The sequence below is a fragment of the Harpia harpyja genome, chromosome 11 (genome assembly GCF_026419915.1).
Source record: "Harpia harpyja isolate bHarHar1 chromosome 11, bHarHar1 primary haplotype, whole genome shotgun sequence".
Lineage (NCBI taxonomy): Eukaryota > Metazoa > Chordata > Aves > Accipitriformes > Accipitridae > Harpia > Harpia harpyja.
Genome location: NC_068950.1, coordinates 33,126,925 through 33,141,432, shown reverse-complemented (window position 1 = coordinate 33,141,432; position 14,508 = coordinate 33,126,925). Strand labels below are relative to the sequence as shown.

Genomic DNA, 14,508 nt, shown 5'->3' with positions numbered 1-14,508 from the left:
GAAGTCTGAAGCCTGTTGAGATGTTAAAGTGGTTTTTAGACTACTTATATAGATGGGTTTGGAAACAGCAGTGAGACAAATGCAGCAATCTTATAAATAGGTTTATTTCTGTAACTATTGCCAGGCTGCAAGTCTGGACAGACTGAGTTTCTCTCTCTTCCCTTTCCTTGCTATCTTCTCTTGCCAGAAATGTACCAGACTCATCTAATAACAAGCAGGGCCTAACACGTTAGATGTCATTAACTGCTTCTAAGCTGTGTGGCTTGGCCACTCTACAACTTCAGGTTCTCAGAGTGCTCCTCCCCGTGCCCCATGGCAGCCATTTATTTAGTAATCTCGGTTCTCCGTCGTGGGAAGTAGAGTCTGCGATCAGTACGGTCCACGTGAATCTGGGAAAGAAAAATGATGAATAGTCATGTGCTTTTACTAGAATTAGTAGTAATAGTCCCTCCTGAGAAGAGTGATGCACAGTGTTCTTGCTGCTGAGAAATGCCGAAGTGACAAACGAGTAGGGTACCACTTATATGAGAATATATTGTTCACTGCTTCATTACAGTAGAACCTGGTGAAAAGGGAAAACTTAACATATGAAACAGCATCATGTGTCCTGACTCTATAAATTTAACTCACTTCCCTACAAGCAAATTTAGTTGCCTCTTGCCTGACAGTCTAATCCTACTACCAGTATCTAATAGCGTAAAGACCTGCTGGGATGTCTGTCTCTAGCCTTGTCATGAGTAACTAGTTTACCTGAAGTGTAAAATGAAAACTTGCAGAAGACTATCTTATTTTCTTATTTATCTTAGTTTTCTTTGTAACAGGCCAAAATTAATCAGGGTCTCATTTGCCTTTCTCGAAACACTAATCTACAAAGTCAGTCATCGTCACAGCTATTCGTTTGTTGGATATGATTGATGTCTCAGCTCGTTAATAAGATTTCTTTTCCTCCTGTTTATTCACACTTCCCCAAATGAATCCTCACTGGTGTATTCTGCCTCGGGTATACTTAGCTGATTATTAATTTTACGGTTCTGCTTGCAATTTGTTTGAAAGATACTGTACAGCAGCACATTTCTTTTCACAGTACTTACGTATGTCACTACACATTGCTCACTATGCCATTTCTCATGGCTGAATGCTTTAATAAACAGCCGCGATTACATATGTGGCATTTGGCAATATGCTTGGGGTCGACTGTCATTGTAGATATGTTGCATGCAAGTTTCTCAGGGGAAGTCTACTGTTTCTGTTCACAAGCCTATGCCAGTGTGAAGAGTCCTCTTAGGTGTAAATTTTAAAAGCTTGTTGTCCATGAACAGCTCTGCGTATTCCTAGTCATTCCTGTTTTCTGTGTTTGTCACAAATTATTTTCTTGTGTGAGTATCTTTCAGTGTGATGGGCTGAACCTCTCTGAATCTGGCAAAGAGCTGAGTCCTTAAGCACCCTACTCACCAGAGGTGTTGTGTTCCAGCCAATTTCTTGGCTTTCAGTTTGTGGCTCTGCATATTTCTTTGTTGGCTCCAGTGCTGCTTGGTGAATAAGATTCAGAAACTTGGCTGTTGGTTTAAGAGACACAAATACAAATGAAAGAAAGTACATTTAAAAACCAGTCACCCGTGGGTGTGTGTTAGAATGGGACATCCTAATGCTGTCCAAGCAATAGCAAGAAAGCCAAGGTTGGAGGCAACCTGTGTGCTTCTGTGAATGATCTTGTAAGAGAATGCAGGGTGACATTTCTACTCAAATTTATCCTGATGAAATTTCAAAATTTGCCTGCCTATATTGTCCTGTTAATTCTGTCATCCCTGTCTACTGTATTGCAGCATCTTACTTTTCTTGTATCACATCTAGCATAGCTTTCGTCTTTCTCAGTTGCCTGAGACCTGCTGCCTTTCCCTGTTTTGTTTTGTTTTTTTTCTTCCCCCTAATCCTTGACCAGAGCAGGCCAACCTTAACTGACCATTAAGGTTTTTAGACAAAACTGGCATGTTAGAAATAAGGGAGCAGTTGCTATAAGGGTTCCTGTTGTTAGTGCTCTAAAGTAAGACTCAGCAGCCATTTCAGCAGTTTATCGTGTGGGGTGGCTAAATAGAATCTGTAATGACAGGCAACGTGTATGTATAAAACATGTTTCTAGATTTTTTTGTTCTCCCCTGAAAGAGGTTTAGATTCTCAAGCAGAATTTTATAGTATGATAACTAAAAACAAAAATAAAAGCATGGTTGCATGAATGCAAGCTTGTACTCATAATGAAAAGTAATGGGAAAGGGCCTTAAAGTGGAAAAAAACCTGCCTTATGTTTCACAGAAATCATGAATGAGTTTAACTTTCTTAACACAGGGATGTTTCCACATATGTCATCTTTTAGACTAATTGGAATTTTAAAATCTTATTTATTAGCCATTTTCTTACGTAATTATCACAAGCTGTTCGGAGATTTCTTACCATCTGCTAGCTCTTCTATATTATCATGCCAAGACATGGGCTTCTTTGTGATCGTGTGAACTGGAAAGAAATGACGCAGGTGAATTACCTTAATGTGAATTTAGCATAACAGCCGGGTATAGGATATCTATGGTTTTTTTTATTATTCCCCGGTCTGGGCCCAGCTACTTCACAGAAGTTGTAAAGGAAGAACAGCATGTGAACAGAACAAAATGAGTTAAGAGTACTGACTAATAGCAGCTTCCTAGAAATGGAAGGGGGTTGAGCATGCTAAAGGCCCTTCTGCTGGATGCTGCTTGCGTTCACCACAGCAAAGTTCCACACCACCTAAGCGGTGGCCTGCAGAGTGCCAAGTCTCAGGAAATTATTTTCCTTTGGTTTGTGTTGATTTTATTGTAAAAGCTAGACCTGAGTTAATCTATTCACATCACCTGTCCGTGCCAGCACAGATTATGATATTCTATGACTGAGAATTGGCAGGCAGAAATCAGCCCATGGGCTGAAGAAACATGATGTAGTGTTGGGGCTCTCTACCCCATCTTAGCTCTGCGGTGTTTGCTCAGGATCCGTGGGTTCCAGATCCTAAGCAGTCACCTCATGTCTATGTGTTTACTAAGGCACTGTCTAATCTGGGCAATTGGTCACGTCTCCGTTCTGTCTTTGTGCAGACTGGTTCCTTAGGTAAAAGAAAAGCCCACCAGTTGCTCCTTCCACATCTGCCCCTCTCCCTGGCCACTGCTGGCGTTCCTGGGTGCAGCTGCTTGTCTCTGCAGGCCATGCAGGCCCCACGAGCCTTCCCCTCAGCCCCGCGCCTCGGTGCAAACGCTTCTCTTGCCCTCGGGGTTTCCTGCCAGTGCTGTGTGGCCGTGGGGCCGCCCGCGCGCCGCCTCACCGCGGTGGAGTGGGTTCACGTCGTACTGCGTGTGCAGCCTCTGGCCCTGCAGCTCCTTCCGCACCCGCTCGCACAGCAGCTGGTTCTGCCGCACCGGGTCCGGCGGCTCCTTCTCCCCGCTGCGGGCGGCCATGGCTCCGCCGGGCCACGCGGCGTCCCGTGGCCTGGCAACGCCTCACGTGGTCCACCGCGAGGCTGCTGACTGGCCAGGCTGGTGCTCCGTCCCACCCCCTCCCGGACAGATTCCCTTCCCGCCTCCTATTGGCCGCCGAGTTAAATCCCCTGGCGCTGATTGGCGGCGGTTGCACGCGGCGGGTTTGAACGGCCGGTGGGCCCGCGGCTGCAGGATGGAGGACGCGGAGCTGCGCTGCACGGTGGTCGTGGAGCAGCCGCTGCCGGGGGGACAGGCCCTGCGGCGCCGCGTGATGCGGGGCGCGCTGGTGCTGCTGGGCCGCAACGAGCTGCGGCAGCCGGTGCTGCGGGTGGTCGGCAGCGGCGGGGCGGCGGCGGTGCTGAGCTTCGCGCTGGCCGGTGACGCCGTGCGGCTCTTCACGCGGTTCGCGGGCGACGGGCGGGCGGCGGTGCGGGTGGGGCCGGGCGGCGCTCAGGTCCTGCTCTCCGACTGCCCCCCGGACGCGCTGCGCCGCTTCCTCCGCCTCCTGCGGCTCAAGGTCGCCGCCGGGCCGCGGGGCGCGCTGCGCAGCCCCCGCCTGCTGGGCCGGCCCCCGCCGGCCTTCGCCGTCATCAGCCCGCTGCAGGAGCGAGAGCTGCTGCGCGCCCCCGGCCGCCTCCGCGGCGGCGAGGCGCGGGGGGAGCGCCCGGCGGAGGTGAGTCCCGAGGCGAGGGGGGCGGCCCCGGTTACCGGCCCCGGTTACCGGCCCCGCTCTCACAGCGCGCCGCTGCCCGTCCCGCAGGTGCCCCGCGCGGAGAGGCGGCCCCCGGCGAGGCTCTCGGCGGAGCAGGAGGCGGTGCTGGGCGCCGTGCGGAGCGGGAAGAGCGTCTTCTTCACCGGCTGTGCAGGTGAGGGGGCCGGGTGGCTGCCACCGGGTGAAGCTGACCTCCTGCTTCTCCCGTTCCTTCACCCTTGATACGCTTCTCCCCCCCCCCCCCCCCCCCCCACCCCGCCAAGGGACCGGGAAGTCGTTCCTGCTGAAGAAGATTGTGGGCTCCCTCCCTCCGAAGAGCACCTATGCTACCGCCAGCACAGGAGTGGCAGCTTGCCACATCGGTGGCACCACTCTCCATGCCTTCGCAGGTAGCGGTCTGCCTGACAGCGAGGGCATGGGAGCTCTCGCTCCCATCCCAAAGAGTCAGGAGCTTCCCAAAGCTCTGCTTTCCTCTCCCCTGCCAGGGATCGGCTCTGGGAAGGCACCACTGGAACAGTGTATTCAGCTGGCGGAGCGGCCTGGGGTGCGCCAGCACTGGCTGGCCTGCCAGCACTTAATTATCGATGAGATCTCAATGGTGGATGGCAAGTTCTTTGACAAGTTGGAGGCAGTGGCGAGGTGAGCGATCATCAGGTCAAACAACTAACAGAAATTAACTTCCTTAAATTTCCAGGCTGCTTCCTTGCTCTGGTTATGTGAATGGATACCAGGCAGCCACTGGCATAGGACTGGAAGGAAGCATGAAGTCATAGCCGGCATCTGGGCAGACCTTTATCTTGAGATAGGTTTTGATCATGTCCCCACTCCCCAGCTGTGGCTGTTCTGGCTGTTGTTTCCAACTCTGGAGCCAAGTGTTGTCTGTAGAGCTGAGTCCAGAATACAGCTGTCTGTTTATGCTGTATCCAGCAGTTCTCCCTTGCAGCATAACAGCTAACAAAGAACCAAGACTGGTAATGATATCTGGGGTGCATAACCAAAGCAAATTTTATGTCTTGCAATAGCATTGCTTAATTATTTGAGCTCTTCTGATACAGCTGAGGATAATCATCTTTTACTGCAGGTGGTATATGTTTGAATATACTCACAAACTAAGAAGTTAACTTGAGACCTGACTATGTCCAGGGCCTGGAGGGCATTCAGAACTTCTCTATTCCCTCCCTTTCAGGGCAGTCAGAAAACGGGATGAGCCTTTTGGAGGAATTCAGCTAATCATCTGTGGGGACTTCTTGCAGCTACCCCCAGTCTGCAAGGCTAATGAAGAAACCAAATTCTGCTTCCAGGTACAAAACTGTCCCTAAACTCATTCTTGTACTTCAAGTCTGCCTCTTTCTTGACAAGAGAATGATTTGCCAGGCAAAAAGCTGGAGGAAATGCATCCACATAAACATGGAGCTGACTGAAGTGCGGAGACAGACCGACAAGACCTTTGTCTCACTCCTGAGGGCAGTCCGTTTAGGCAGGTAAGGAGAAACTTTGCTGTCTTTGTGGTCCCTGCTCCCTACTGACAGAGCAGAGGAAGGAGCAGTTTGTCACTTCTTTGTGCTCTATCAGGAATGTGTGGCTGGGGATAATAGCTATAAATGCTTTAGTTAATGTAAGCAGGTTTCATGTATGCTGTTCTGGTAAGGAATGACCCTTTCTAGGGTCCCTCTTTGCAATTTCTGCTAAGGAATTCAATGGATCTGGAGTTGGCAGTGGCCAGGGCAGGGCTGGGGCACACAATTGCACTGCTCTCCAACTTTGTGTAGTTATCTTTCTCTGTCCTTCTCTCTAGAGGCATGGGGCTTGCACAGCCTGATCCAGCTGTGAGGAGGTTACTGCTGCTCAAGACCTGTTCCTGATCACTTTAAAAAATAATCCCCTTTTCTTGGTTACCAGGTGCACAGAGGAGGTTACCAGACTGCTGATGCAGACTGCTGCTAACAGGTCTGAGCGTGATGGGATCCTGGCTACGCGGCTCTGCACCCATAAAGATGATGTAGAAATAACTAATGAGAGATGCTTGCAACAGCTATCAGGTGAACTCCTTGGAGGAAGCTGCTGGCTTTGGGGCTGAGCTCTGAGTGCATGCAATGGGGATACTGAGGTGTCAGGAGGAACTGGTGTTCTGTAATGCACAGCAGCACCAGTCCAAGCTGTGCGTGTTGGAGTTGAGCTGCCTGGGTTAAACCTTCACAGCTTTTTGCATAAAAATCTACACCGTTACTTCTTGGTGTGTAATAGACAGCGAGCTCATTGCTTGTTGTGAGGTAGGGTGGGTCATTTATTGCCTCCATACCCCTGCTTTTTCTTTCTATAGCATCTCAGAAAGGCCGTGCTCTATCCAGCCACGATTTGAATTAAGGGCTATTTCATTTCCGCCTCCCTGTCTGGTCCTAGGATTCTTTCTTAGTCCTCTTTGGAGATCTGGTGTTGACAGCAAGTGAAACTGGTCATATGCTCAAAATGGTGACTGCTCAGTTCTTGTTTACTGCTGGCCTTTGATTCCTGAGCCTTCTTATGCTCTGGGAGTTATGCTGGGAAGAGAGGCAATAGTGAGCTTTCTGCTGTTAGATGTGACAAGGTTTGTGTGAAGATGTCCTACCAGCAGAGCAGAATGGATATTAAAAGAGGAATTGCTGTTAGAAATAAATGCTGAGCCTCCTGCAATGCTGCGTGGAATATATTCAATGGTTGCAATTTGTGACATCCTTGTTTCCTTAATAGGAGAAGTGCACACTTTTGAGGCTTTGGACAGTGACCCAATGCTAGTGAAGTTAATTGATGCTCAGTGTCCTGTGGGTGGTAGAGTTGAGCTAAAGCTTGGAGCTCAGGTGAGTGTGTGTACATACATTTGTGAAAGACCAGCGGATCAAATGGCATAAGAAAAATAAAGGAATAGCAGATAAATGCATGGAGTAGATAAATGTATAGAATGCAGATTCTGTATAGAGTGGCTATGCCAGGCGAACAGAATACTCTATCCCAATCTTTGTATCCTTTCTGCTTGGAATCTTATCCAGACAGAGAATTAGTTTGATTTGAGCGCAGGTCCATGTGTCATGGACAGTGGTGACTCCTATGACTTTGACACGCATTTCCAATCAGGTTTAGAAAGTTCTGGGTCGTAGAGAGCACAGGCAGTCCTTGCCTGCAGTCTCAGCTCCAGGTACAGCAGCCCTCCTGACCTATAAGGGTGTGGCATAGCTTGCCAAATTTGCAGGCCTGGGCACCCTGCTGTGAGCTAGGGCTGTCAGAGTGGAAAGGATGCAGGATTGCGCTTAGCAGCAGCATTGTTTGCTTTAAGAAGTTGTTCCTTACATGTTCCCAGAATCTACGTATGTCTAGGGTTGTTGGTGTTTGGGGAAGGGGAATCTGTTCCCTGGATCTGAGCGCTCAGCTGTGAACAGAAGCAGCTCAAATCAAATGTTCAGTGCTGCAGAATAATGTAGTTGGGAATCCTTGGAAGGAAAGGCTGTGAAATAATTTCAATCTAATTGGAGACAGTGCTCTATCCTGCAATAGGATGATGTGGCTGTGGCCGTATCAGCCTGCTGTGCTTGTGCTTCCAGGCTAGAACCTTAGCTGCAGGTGGCAGAACAGGCTGTAAAGCCAGTGCGCTAAGGGATTTTTCTTCTTCTCTGTAGGTGATGCTAGCTAAGAATCTGGATGTGTCTCAAGGGCTGGTGAATGGGGCACGAGGAGTTGTTGTAGGATTTGAAAGTGAACAGAAGGGTAAGCAAGCTTTTTGATCTTTTGTTGAAGGAAGAGGAAAAAACCAAAACAATTTATTGTTGATGGCTGATGACTTGTTAATTTTGTTTACTGCTTGGTAAGAATAATTTGAGGGAAAGCAGGGAGGAGGTCTTCTCTGCAGTGAGAAGCTTGTGGCTCTCATGGGCTGCATCTGCTGTAGCTATCTGTAGGGCCTCTTGTGTTTGCTTTTCTTTATTCTCTAGATGTGTATGCTCATTTGCATTTCCTGTCTGTTCTGTTGAAGCAAGTCTTGGTGGGGTTTTTTGTTTGTTTTTCTTGGAGAATAAAGTTCTTCTACCTGCAATGTGTATTTTTCTCTGCATCTCAACTGATAAATTATGTGACTTAAATTCTTCTGTTTAAGTAGATCCCAAATATCATTTCAGAACATCCTATTTACTTGTGTGGGTTTAGGGTTGGGTGGGTTTTTTTTTGGTGTGGGATTTTCTTTTTTTAATGCAGCCCTAAAATTTGTAAAAGACTGACATGGGGAAGGAGGGAAAAATAAAAAAGGCTTTTAGGCTGCTGGCTTCCAGGCTGTTGAGTGTCAGGAATACATCCCTGTTTATCTTCTGTTCCCATTCCTACAGGGCTGCCTAAGGTGAGGTTTCTCTGTGGGGCCACACAGGTCATTCATATGGAGAAATGGGTCTTCAAAGGACCATCAGGAGTTCATCTGAGTCGTCAACAGTTGCCTTTAAAATTGGCATGGGCCATTTCCATTCACAAGAGTCAGGTGGGTGTGCTTATACAGCTGTCTATAGACTTTTACACCATCATAAGCCTTATTTCCTGGGTGAGCTTGCGTTGCTGGTAAAACAGGAGGAAAAACTGAAAGACCCTTGTTGTGGGGGACCTCTAGAGTATGTGTGTCTAGCTGCAGAGAAGGCAGCACCTCTTCTGCTTGTGATGCTTGCCTATAGGGTCAAGGATGGGCTAGCAATCTGCTGGAGTTTTCATAAGGGTGCTGCCATCTGCATAGTTGGTGTTAGACTATAAAGCAGCATTATTTACCGCTGTGGACTGATCAGGGTAGTGTTTCCCTGACAGTCATCAGCATTAGTGATGTTGAGGTTTGCAGTGTACCTGAGGAAGCTGCAGGAGTCACAGCTGTGCTCTTTGGGCTGGACTTCCCCTTTGGTGGCATGTGTTGGGTTTTTTCAGTGTAACTAATGCAGTTCCTACCTTTCCAGAAGACTTCATACACTATGATAAATACTTGTCTTGATATTAGACCTGTGAGTTTGTTCCCATGCCACTGCTTAAACCAGGCCACATTGTAAATTCTGCTGCCTCCTGGGATGTCTCTTAGTGCAGACAGGGCTGGCTGGGTCTAACCCAAACTCTGTCTCAGATGGTCTGCCTGAGGACTGCTTGAGACTGGTGGCTGCTCCAGTTAATTACTAGGAGTGAAAACAGCAAGATTTCTTTCCCTGCTGTGTTGATTATATGGGATTTGTGTAGTTTCACACAACAAGAGGCTCAGTGGAGTTAGTGGACCCTACTGTCGGCTAGCAATTTCCTGACAGCAGAAAACTGTCCTTTTCTTTCTACTGATTCCTATCTTTTAATCAGTTACATAGTCAAACAAGAGACTTAGTTTTATCAAGCCCATACACCAAGGATGGTACCTTTGACAGACTCACAGGGCAGGTTAGTGTTGATACAGCACAGTGTTCTTTTTTGTTTGTTTGTTCTGTAACAAACTTCTCTGTGTCTTTGACAGGGCATGTCTTTAGATTGTGTGGAAATCTCCCTGTCTCGTGTCTTTGAAAGTGGGCAGGCTTATGTAGCTCTTTCCCGAGCCCGTAGCCTTGCAGGTCTCCGTGTTCTGGATTTTGATCCGAAAGTTGTGAGAGCTGATCCTTCTGTGTTGCAGTTCTATAGACAGCTGAGGCATCATCAACTTCTAACCCAGGTAAAGAAAAATCCCGTGCTAGCAAAGCCTACCTTGTGCAACCAGGATGAGAGATGTTTGTGCTGAGATTCTACTTTTTCTTCCTAAGCAAAATCATTCAAATTAAAATTTGTAGTGGCAGGGAAGTTGAAACTGGAGAGAGGGAATGTGGTGGGACAGCTCTTGGTGGCAAAATACCTACTGTAGTGTTGGATTGTATAGCACTAGCTGGGTGAAAGGATGGGCTGGGATTCTTTGATCCTCCTCTTGCAGTAAGGACTGAAGGGGAAGTGGGCACAGAAGAAATCTCTTCTTTTGTTTTGTTTTTTTTCCTCACCCCCCCGGACCCCCCAAGGATTCACTACACGCCCATTCAGGTGCTGATGAGAAGGAGAACTGGAAATGAAGCTCAGAATGCTCTTCTGGCCTCTGGGAGGCATCAGCACGGACTGCTGAGTTGCAGCGATCTTGCTATTGAGTATATTTGATAACATAAAGTCAAACGAATGTATCATGCCTCTGAAATTTGGAAGGCTTCTGTAGCGCCTTTCTGGGCCCACAGCCTTGAGTACTTCTGTGTCACAGATGCAACTCCAGCAAACAAAATGACCGAACAAGGACGTGCCTGAGGGACCTCGCTACAGTTCTACCCTGTCTGCCTGGTTGTATTTTATTCTCCACATATGTAGGCTGAAACTTGAGTGCCTTTCTTCAAGTACACCGCAGCTGAGAGATGGAATGTGTGTGTCCTCTTTGCCTGGATGGATTGGACCTGTTCACAAGAGCTGCTGACACATGGGAAAGCAGTGCTAAGTATCTGGAATACATGCTTGATTCTTCTGCAAGCGAGGAGCTGCCAGGAGCTGGGCTATCACTTTATAGCACACTGGGGTGTTCTTGCCTTCCAGATGCTTAACACCAGGAGGCTTTGCATAACTTCCTCCACAAGCAGAACTGTAAGAGTTATACATTGCCTGTTATGCTGATACATAGCCTTTTTATTAGTCTGTTGCATACAATAAGGTATGATTTTTATTTTTTTAACCTTCTGAGATGAGCTGGCACTGTTTAAAAATAGGAGCTGCCAGCACTTAAGTCCTACAGCTTATACCCATAGTTTGGGCAAGAAGGGAGTGAGAGGAGATGGGTGCTGGTGGGAGCCCCTCTTGTTTAAACACATGAGGCTTGCTCAAATGGGAGGGAGTTTCTGCTGGAAACAACGCATCTGACTAATAAGGTGGAGGTTGAATGTTCAATAGGGAATAATGGCCAAAGACATGTGAAGTGAGCTGTAACTTCACCTGTTTCAGCAAAAGCAGAGATGAGCAGAACTAATATACTGTCTTTTTGAAGTCTTAATAAAGGAGAAGCTTTGGTCTTTGTATTTTAGCACATTGCTTAAAGCTTAAGTAACTTGTATATTTTTAAATGTTTAACATGCGTGAATAATGTGAAATATCAACATCCAGCTGGAACTCGTCTCTTGCAGGGGAGTGTCTCTGTAACAAAGCCTCTGCAGCTTGAGCAAGTTCAAGGCCACTTGGCAGCTGCTCTCCTTAAAGCCAGGGAAGGATGTTGACTAGCCAGCAGTTAACATAACAGAAAACAGATTTTGGTAGGATTTCAAAATGTATTTTTTAAGTGGGGGTTTGTTTTTTCTGGGCTTGAGGGGTAGAGTTTTGGAGGAAGCAATAGTAGAAGATAGAAGTGTGAGAATTATTGAGGTGTTTGCTCTAAGAAAGGGTTCTTAATGTATCAGCACATTGTTTCTTCAAAGAAGTCTGGTGGGGAGTAGATGGAAGTACCTGAAGATGGAGCTGGAGTCTGTGGAAGGCGAGACCCTTCCCCTCACACTGCAGGCTGCTCCTGGCACTACCTCTGGTATTTCAGACTCTCCGTGTGTGTGTGAATTTTTTATTTTTTTTTTTAAACAACACTTTCCACTTCTTTGAGCTGGACTTAAGCTGTTTGCCCACCTTGGGGAGGAACTGAGAAATGACCTGCCCATGCCCACACCCCTGGGAAGGAGGGTGCTGGCATTCTAAAGCATCACTGCTGGGGCAGATGAGCATTGAGGTGTGATTCCTTGGCCTGCGGCTCCCAGAGCCTCCACCAAGACCTGGGTGAGGGCCTGACTCCAATGTAGCCCTGCATCCACAGGGGAGCTGCTGCAGGTTCCCCCACCCAGCCTGCAGGCTGTGTCCCCCAGCTGACTGGGTGGCAGTACCCAGCTGGTGTGACTGAGCATGGGGGTGCTCAGGTTCAGCCCTTTCCTCCTGTGACAGCATACATGGAGTGCAGGTGTTCCAGGCTGGCCCCAGGCTTTCCTTGGCCACCTCTTGTTCCCTCAGTTGCATGTCAACCCTACCCTGCTGTGCATCCCCATCTTGCAGCACTCTTGTCTTCTCCTCATGCTGCCATTCTGTGGTGGGTGCCCTGGCTGAGCCTCTGTTCTGTGGCACTCGTGCTTCCTGCGTTGTTCCAGCTGGGCCTCAACCTGCATCCTCCACGTTTGTTGTGGGTTGAGTTTTTGCTTTTGTGCACCTTGTTCTACAGACCATCTGCTGACATTGTGTCCATCTTCCCATCATGCCCTTTGTGCACATGGTCAGAGGCAGCGAGTGCCCTAATTGTCAGGGGCAAGGCTGGCTGTGCAGGCAGGGAAGCCTGATGGGTAACCTAAAAGCCTGTGTGCTGGGCCAGTGGGCTGGGCTTGGGCCAGTGGGCTGGGCTGGGGCCAGTTTGTACTCTCGTGGATTTTTAGAGATGGGACGCTGCAGTATGGGGGCTTTGTGTTGCATCGGAGGTTGAGATGTGGGGTCTGAAAAGCTCAGGGATGTTAAAGTGAGTTTTACCATTGCAGTAGACAGTTAAGAAGAATATGCCAGGCACTTCCAGTCATACACAATACATTAATTTATTGACAGATTGCATAAAAGTAATGAGATAATGCAGGTTCAAATCCTTTAACATCTCTTAAAAAGTTCCTGTACCACTGTAATGACAAGATAATTTAGAGTGTAAGACAGTTGATTATATACAATGCAAATAAGCTTTTAATTGTGATCTTGTAAAGCAACTCATTTAACTGCAGCTTTCATGGGTTTAGGGACTGAAATCCTTCCAGTTGTATGGGGTTTTTTTGGTGCCAATTTGAGGTTTGAGATAAAATGCTAAACAGAACTTAAAGCTGGAAAGGGTAATAAATATTGCATGTTAGTATTAAATGTACATGAAATATTGTGTTTACCTTCTCAGAGGTGGAGCAGTGGGAACAGAATAGCAGCAGCTTTTGAAGGGTTGGCAGCTGTACTGAGGCCAAAAGGGGTCCATCTGTAAAGTTTAGATGTTCTTACTCACTTCCAGCTAAAGCAGATGTAGGGATGGGGGCTGAGGCTGAAGACTGCTACTTAAATCCTAAAAGGAGCAGTTAGGACAAATCTGAGCTGTCGAGCTCTGTCATGGCTCCCCTGCAGTCAGGATTATGGTAAGGCCTTTTTTAACAGAATAATGCTTCCATATATATGAGGTAAAAATCTTGTAATACAATAAAAATCCCTTCTTCTTCCAAATACTCCTTAACATGTTAATTTTTTTTTGCAGAGGGATATTAATTAGTCTGTAGCTAGATCTCAGTACACCAACACAGGATTTTTTTTTTCTTAATTTTTTTATTGCAGTGATTGTACTGGAAAAACAGAGCTACTCATCCTGTCTTTATTAGTAAGTAAAATGAAGAATAATCTGAAGAGCAAGGAACTTTTCACCTGAGGCTACCACAAGCCCTCTTCAAAATGTCTGGCGATGTTGTTGCTTTCACCTGCTGAGGCAAGGTGGTCTTAACAGCTTGGATTTTTTCAGGGGCAAGTCACTTGGCAGAGCAAGTACATGTGCTATTCTCAGCTTAAGCAACTTAGCTCACACTTCTCCCCTGCCCCAGCGTGGATCTTCTCCACAAGCTGCAGTCCTTCAGGAAAAAGTCTGCTCCACCATGGTCTTTCCAGGGGCTGCAGGGGAGTCTCTGCTTGGGCACCCAGAGGTCTTCCTCCCTCTCTGACCTGGGTGCCTGCAGGGCTCATTTCTCACACTTTTTTCCTCACTCCTGGCAGCTGTGCAGTTTTCCCCTTCTTCAATCTGTTACCACAGAGGCTCCACCAGTGCTGATGATGGGCTCAGCTGTGCCCGGCAGTGGGGCTGCTGTGGAACTGGCTGGAACTGGTTGGAACCAGCTGTGTCAGGCATGAGGCAGCCCTGACCTCTCCTCACAGAGATTCTTGCCAGCACCTGGGCATGGGCACCTGATACACCAAGTATCAAGTGTATTAGCTTCCTTCAAAATTGCCTCTCTACCCTCTCCTGCAGATGCTCGTAACACTTGCGTGGTTGGATATCCTGGGATACAGAGGTAAGGCTGGAGGCGCTGTGGCAGATGAAAAGGGAAATGGCCAGTGACAGAGGAACCGCCATTTCCATGTTGGTGGATGGCAAGAGGCAGAGGTAGGAGGTGGCCTGCAGTGTGGCTGGAGTCCAGCTAAAATGAGAGGCATGCCAAGAGGGCACATGGCAGTGCAGCAAATGGCTGGGGTTTCATTACTGTACTCCAATAAATACGAGGAAATGAATATTGTCTCTCCACTTTCACAAACTGAAGA

The 14,508-nt window shown here is 47.8% G+C and overlaps 2 protein-coding genes across 3 annotated transcripts in view; one reads left to right on the top strand and one right to left on the bottom strand.

The window, feature by feature from the left end:
• Nucleotides 1-88: 88 nt before the first annotated feature.
• The window catches only part of CFAP144 (cilia and flagella associated protein 144), a 51,544-nt gene continuing 37,124 nt past the window's right edge, over nucleotides 89-14,508 (bottom strand). The window contains exons 1-4 of one of the 2 annotated variants that reach the window (XM_052800404.1): nucleotides 3,338-3,492; nucleotides 2,446-2,505; nucleotides 1,453-1,556; nucleotides 89-389 (exon numbers count right to left, since the gene is read on the bottom strand). In XM_052800404.1, the coding sequence (XP_052656364.1) occupies nucleotides 324-389; nucleotides 1,453-1,556; nucleotides 2,446-2,505; nucleotides 3,338-3,470 (363 nt within the window). In that variant the 5' untranslated portion in view covers nucleotides 3,471-3,492 and the 3' untranslated portion in view covers nucleotides 89-323. Of the gene's footprint in view, nucleotides 390-1,452; nucleotides 1,557-2,445; nucleotides 2,506-3,337; nucleotides 3,493-14,508 lie in introns of those variants that run through there. The other variant, XM_052800405.1, reaches the window with a different exon arrangement.
• Nucleotides 3,685-11,774, top strand: PIF1 (PIF1 5'-to-3' DNA helicase). The gene is made up of 11 exons (XM_052800399.1): nucleotides 3,685-4,357; nucleotides 4,467-4,592; nucleotides 4,689-4,842; nucleotides 5,390-5,504; nucleotides 5,578-5,684; nucleotides 6,103-6,242; nucleotides 6,931-7,037; nucleotides 7,851-7,938; nucleotides 8,550-8,695; nucleotides 9,686-9,877; nucleotides 10,212-11,774. Exons 1-11 carry the CDS (start codon nucleotides 3,685-3,687, stop codon nucleotides 10,260-10,262), a joined length of 1,899 nt encoding a protein of 632 aa, XP_052656359.1. The 3' UTR covers nucleotides 10,263-11,774.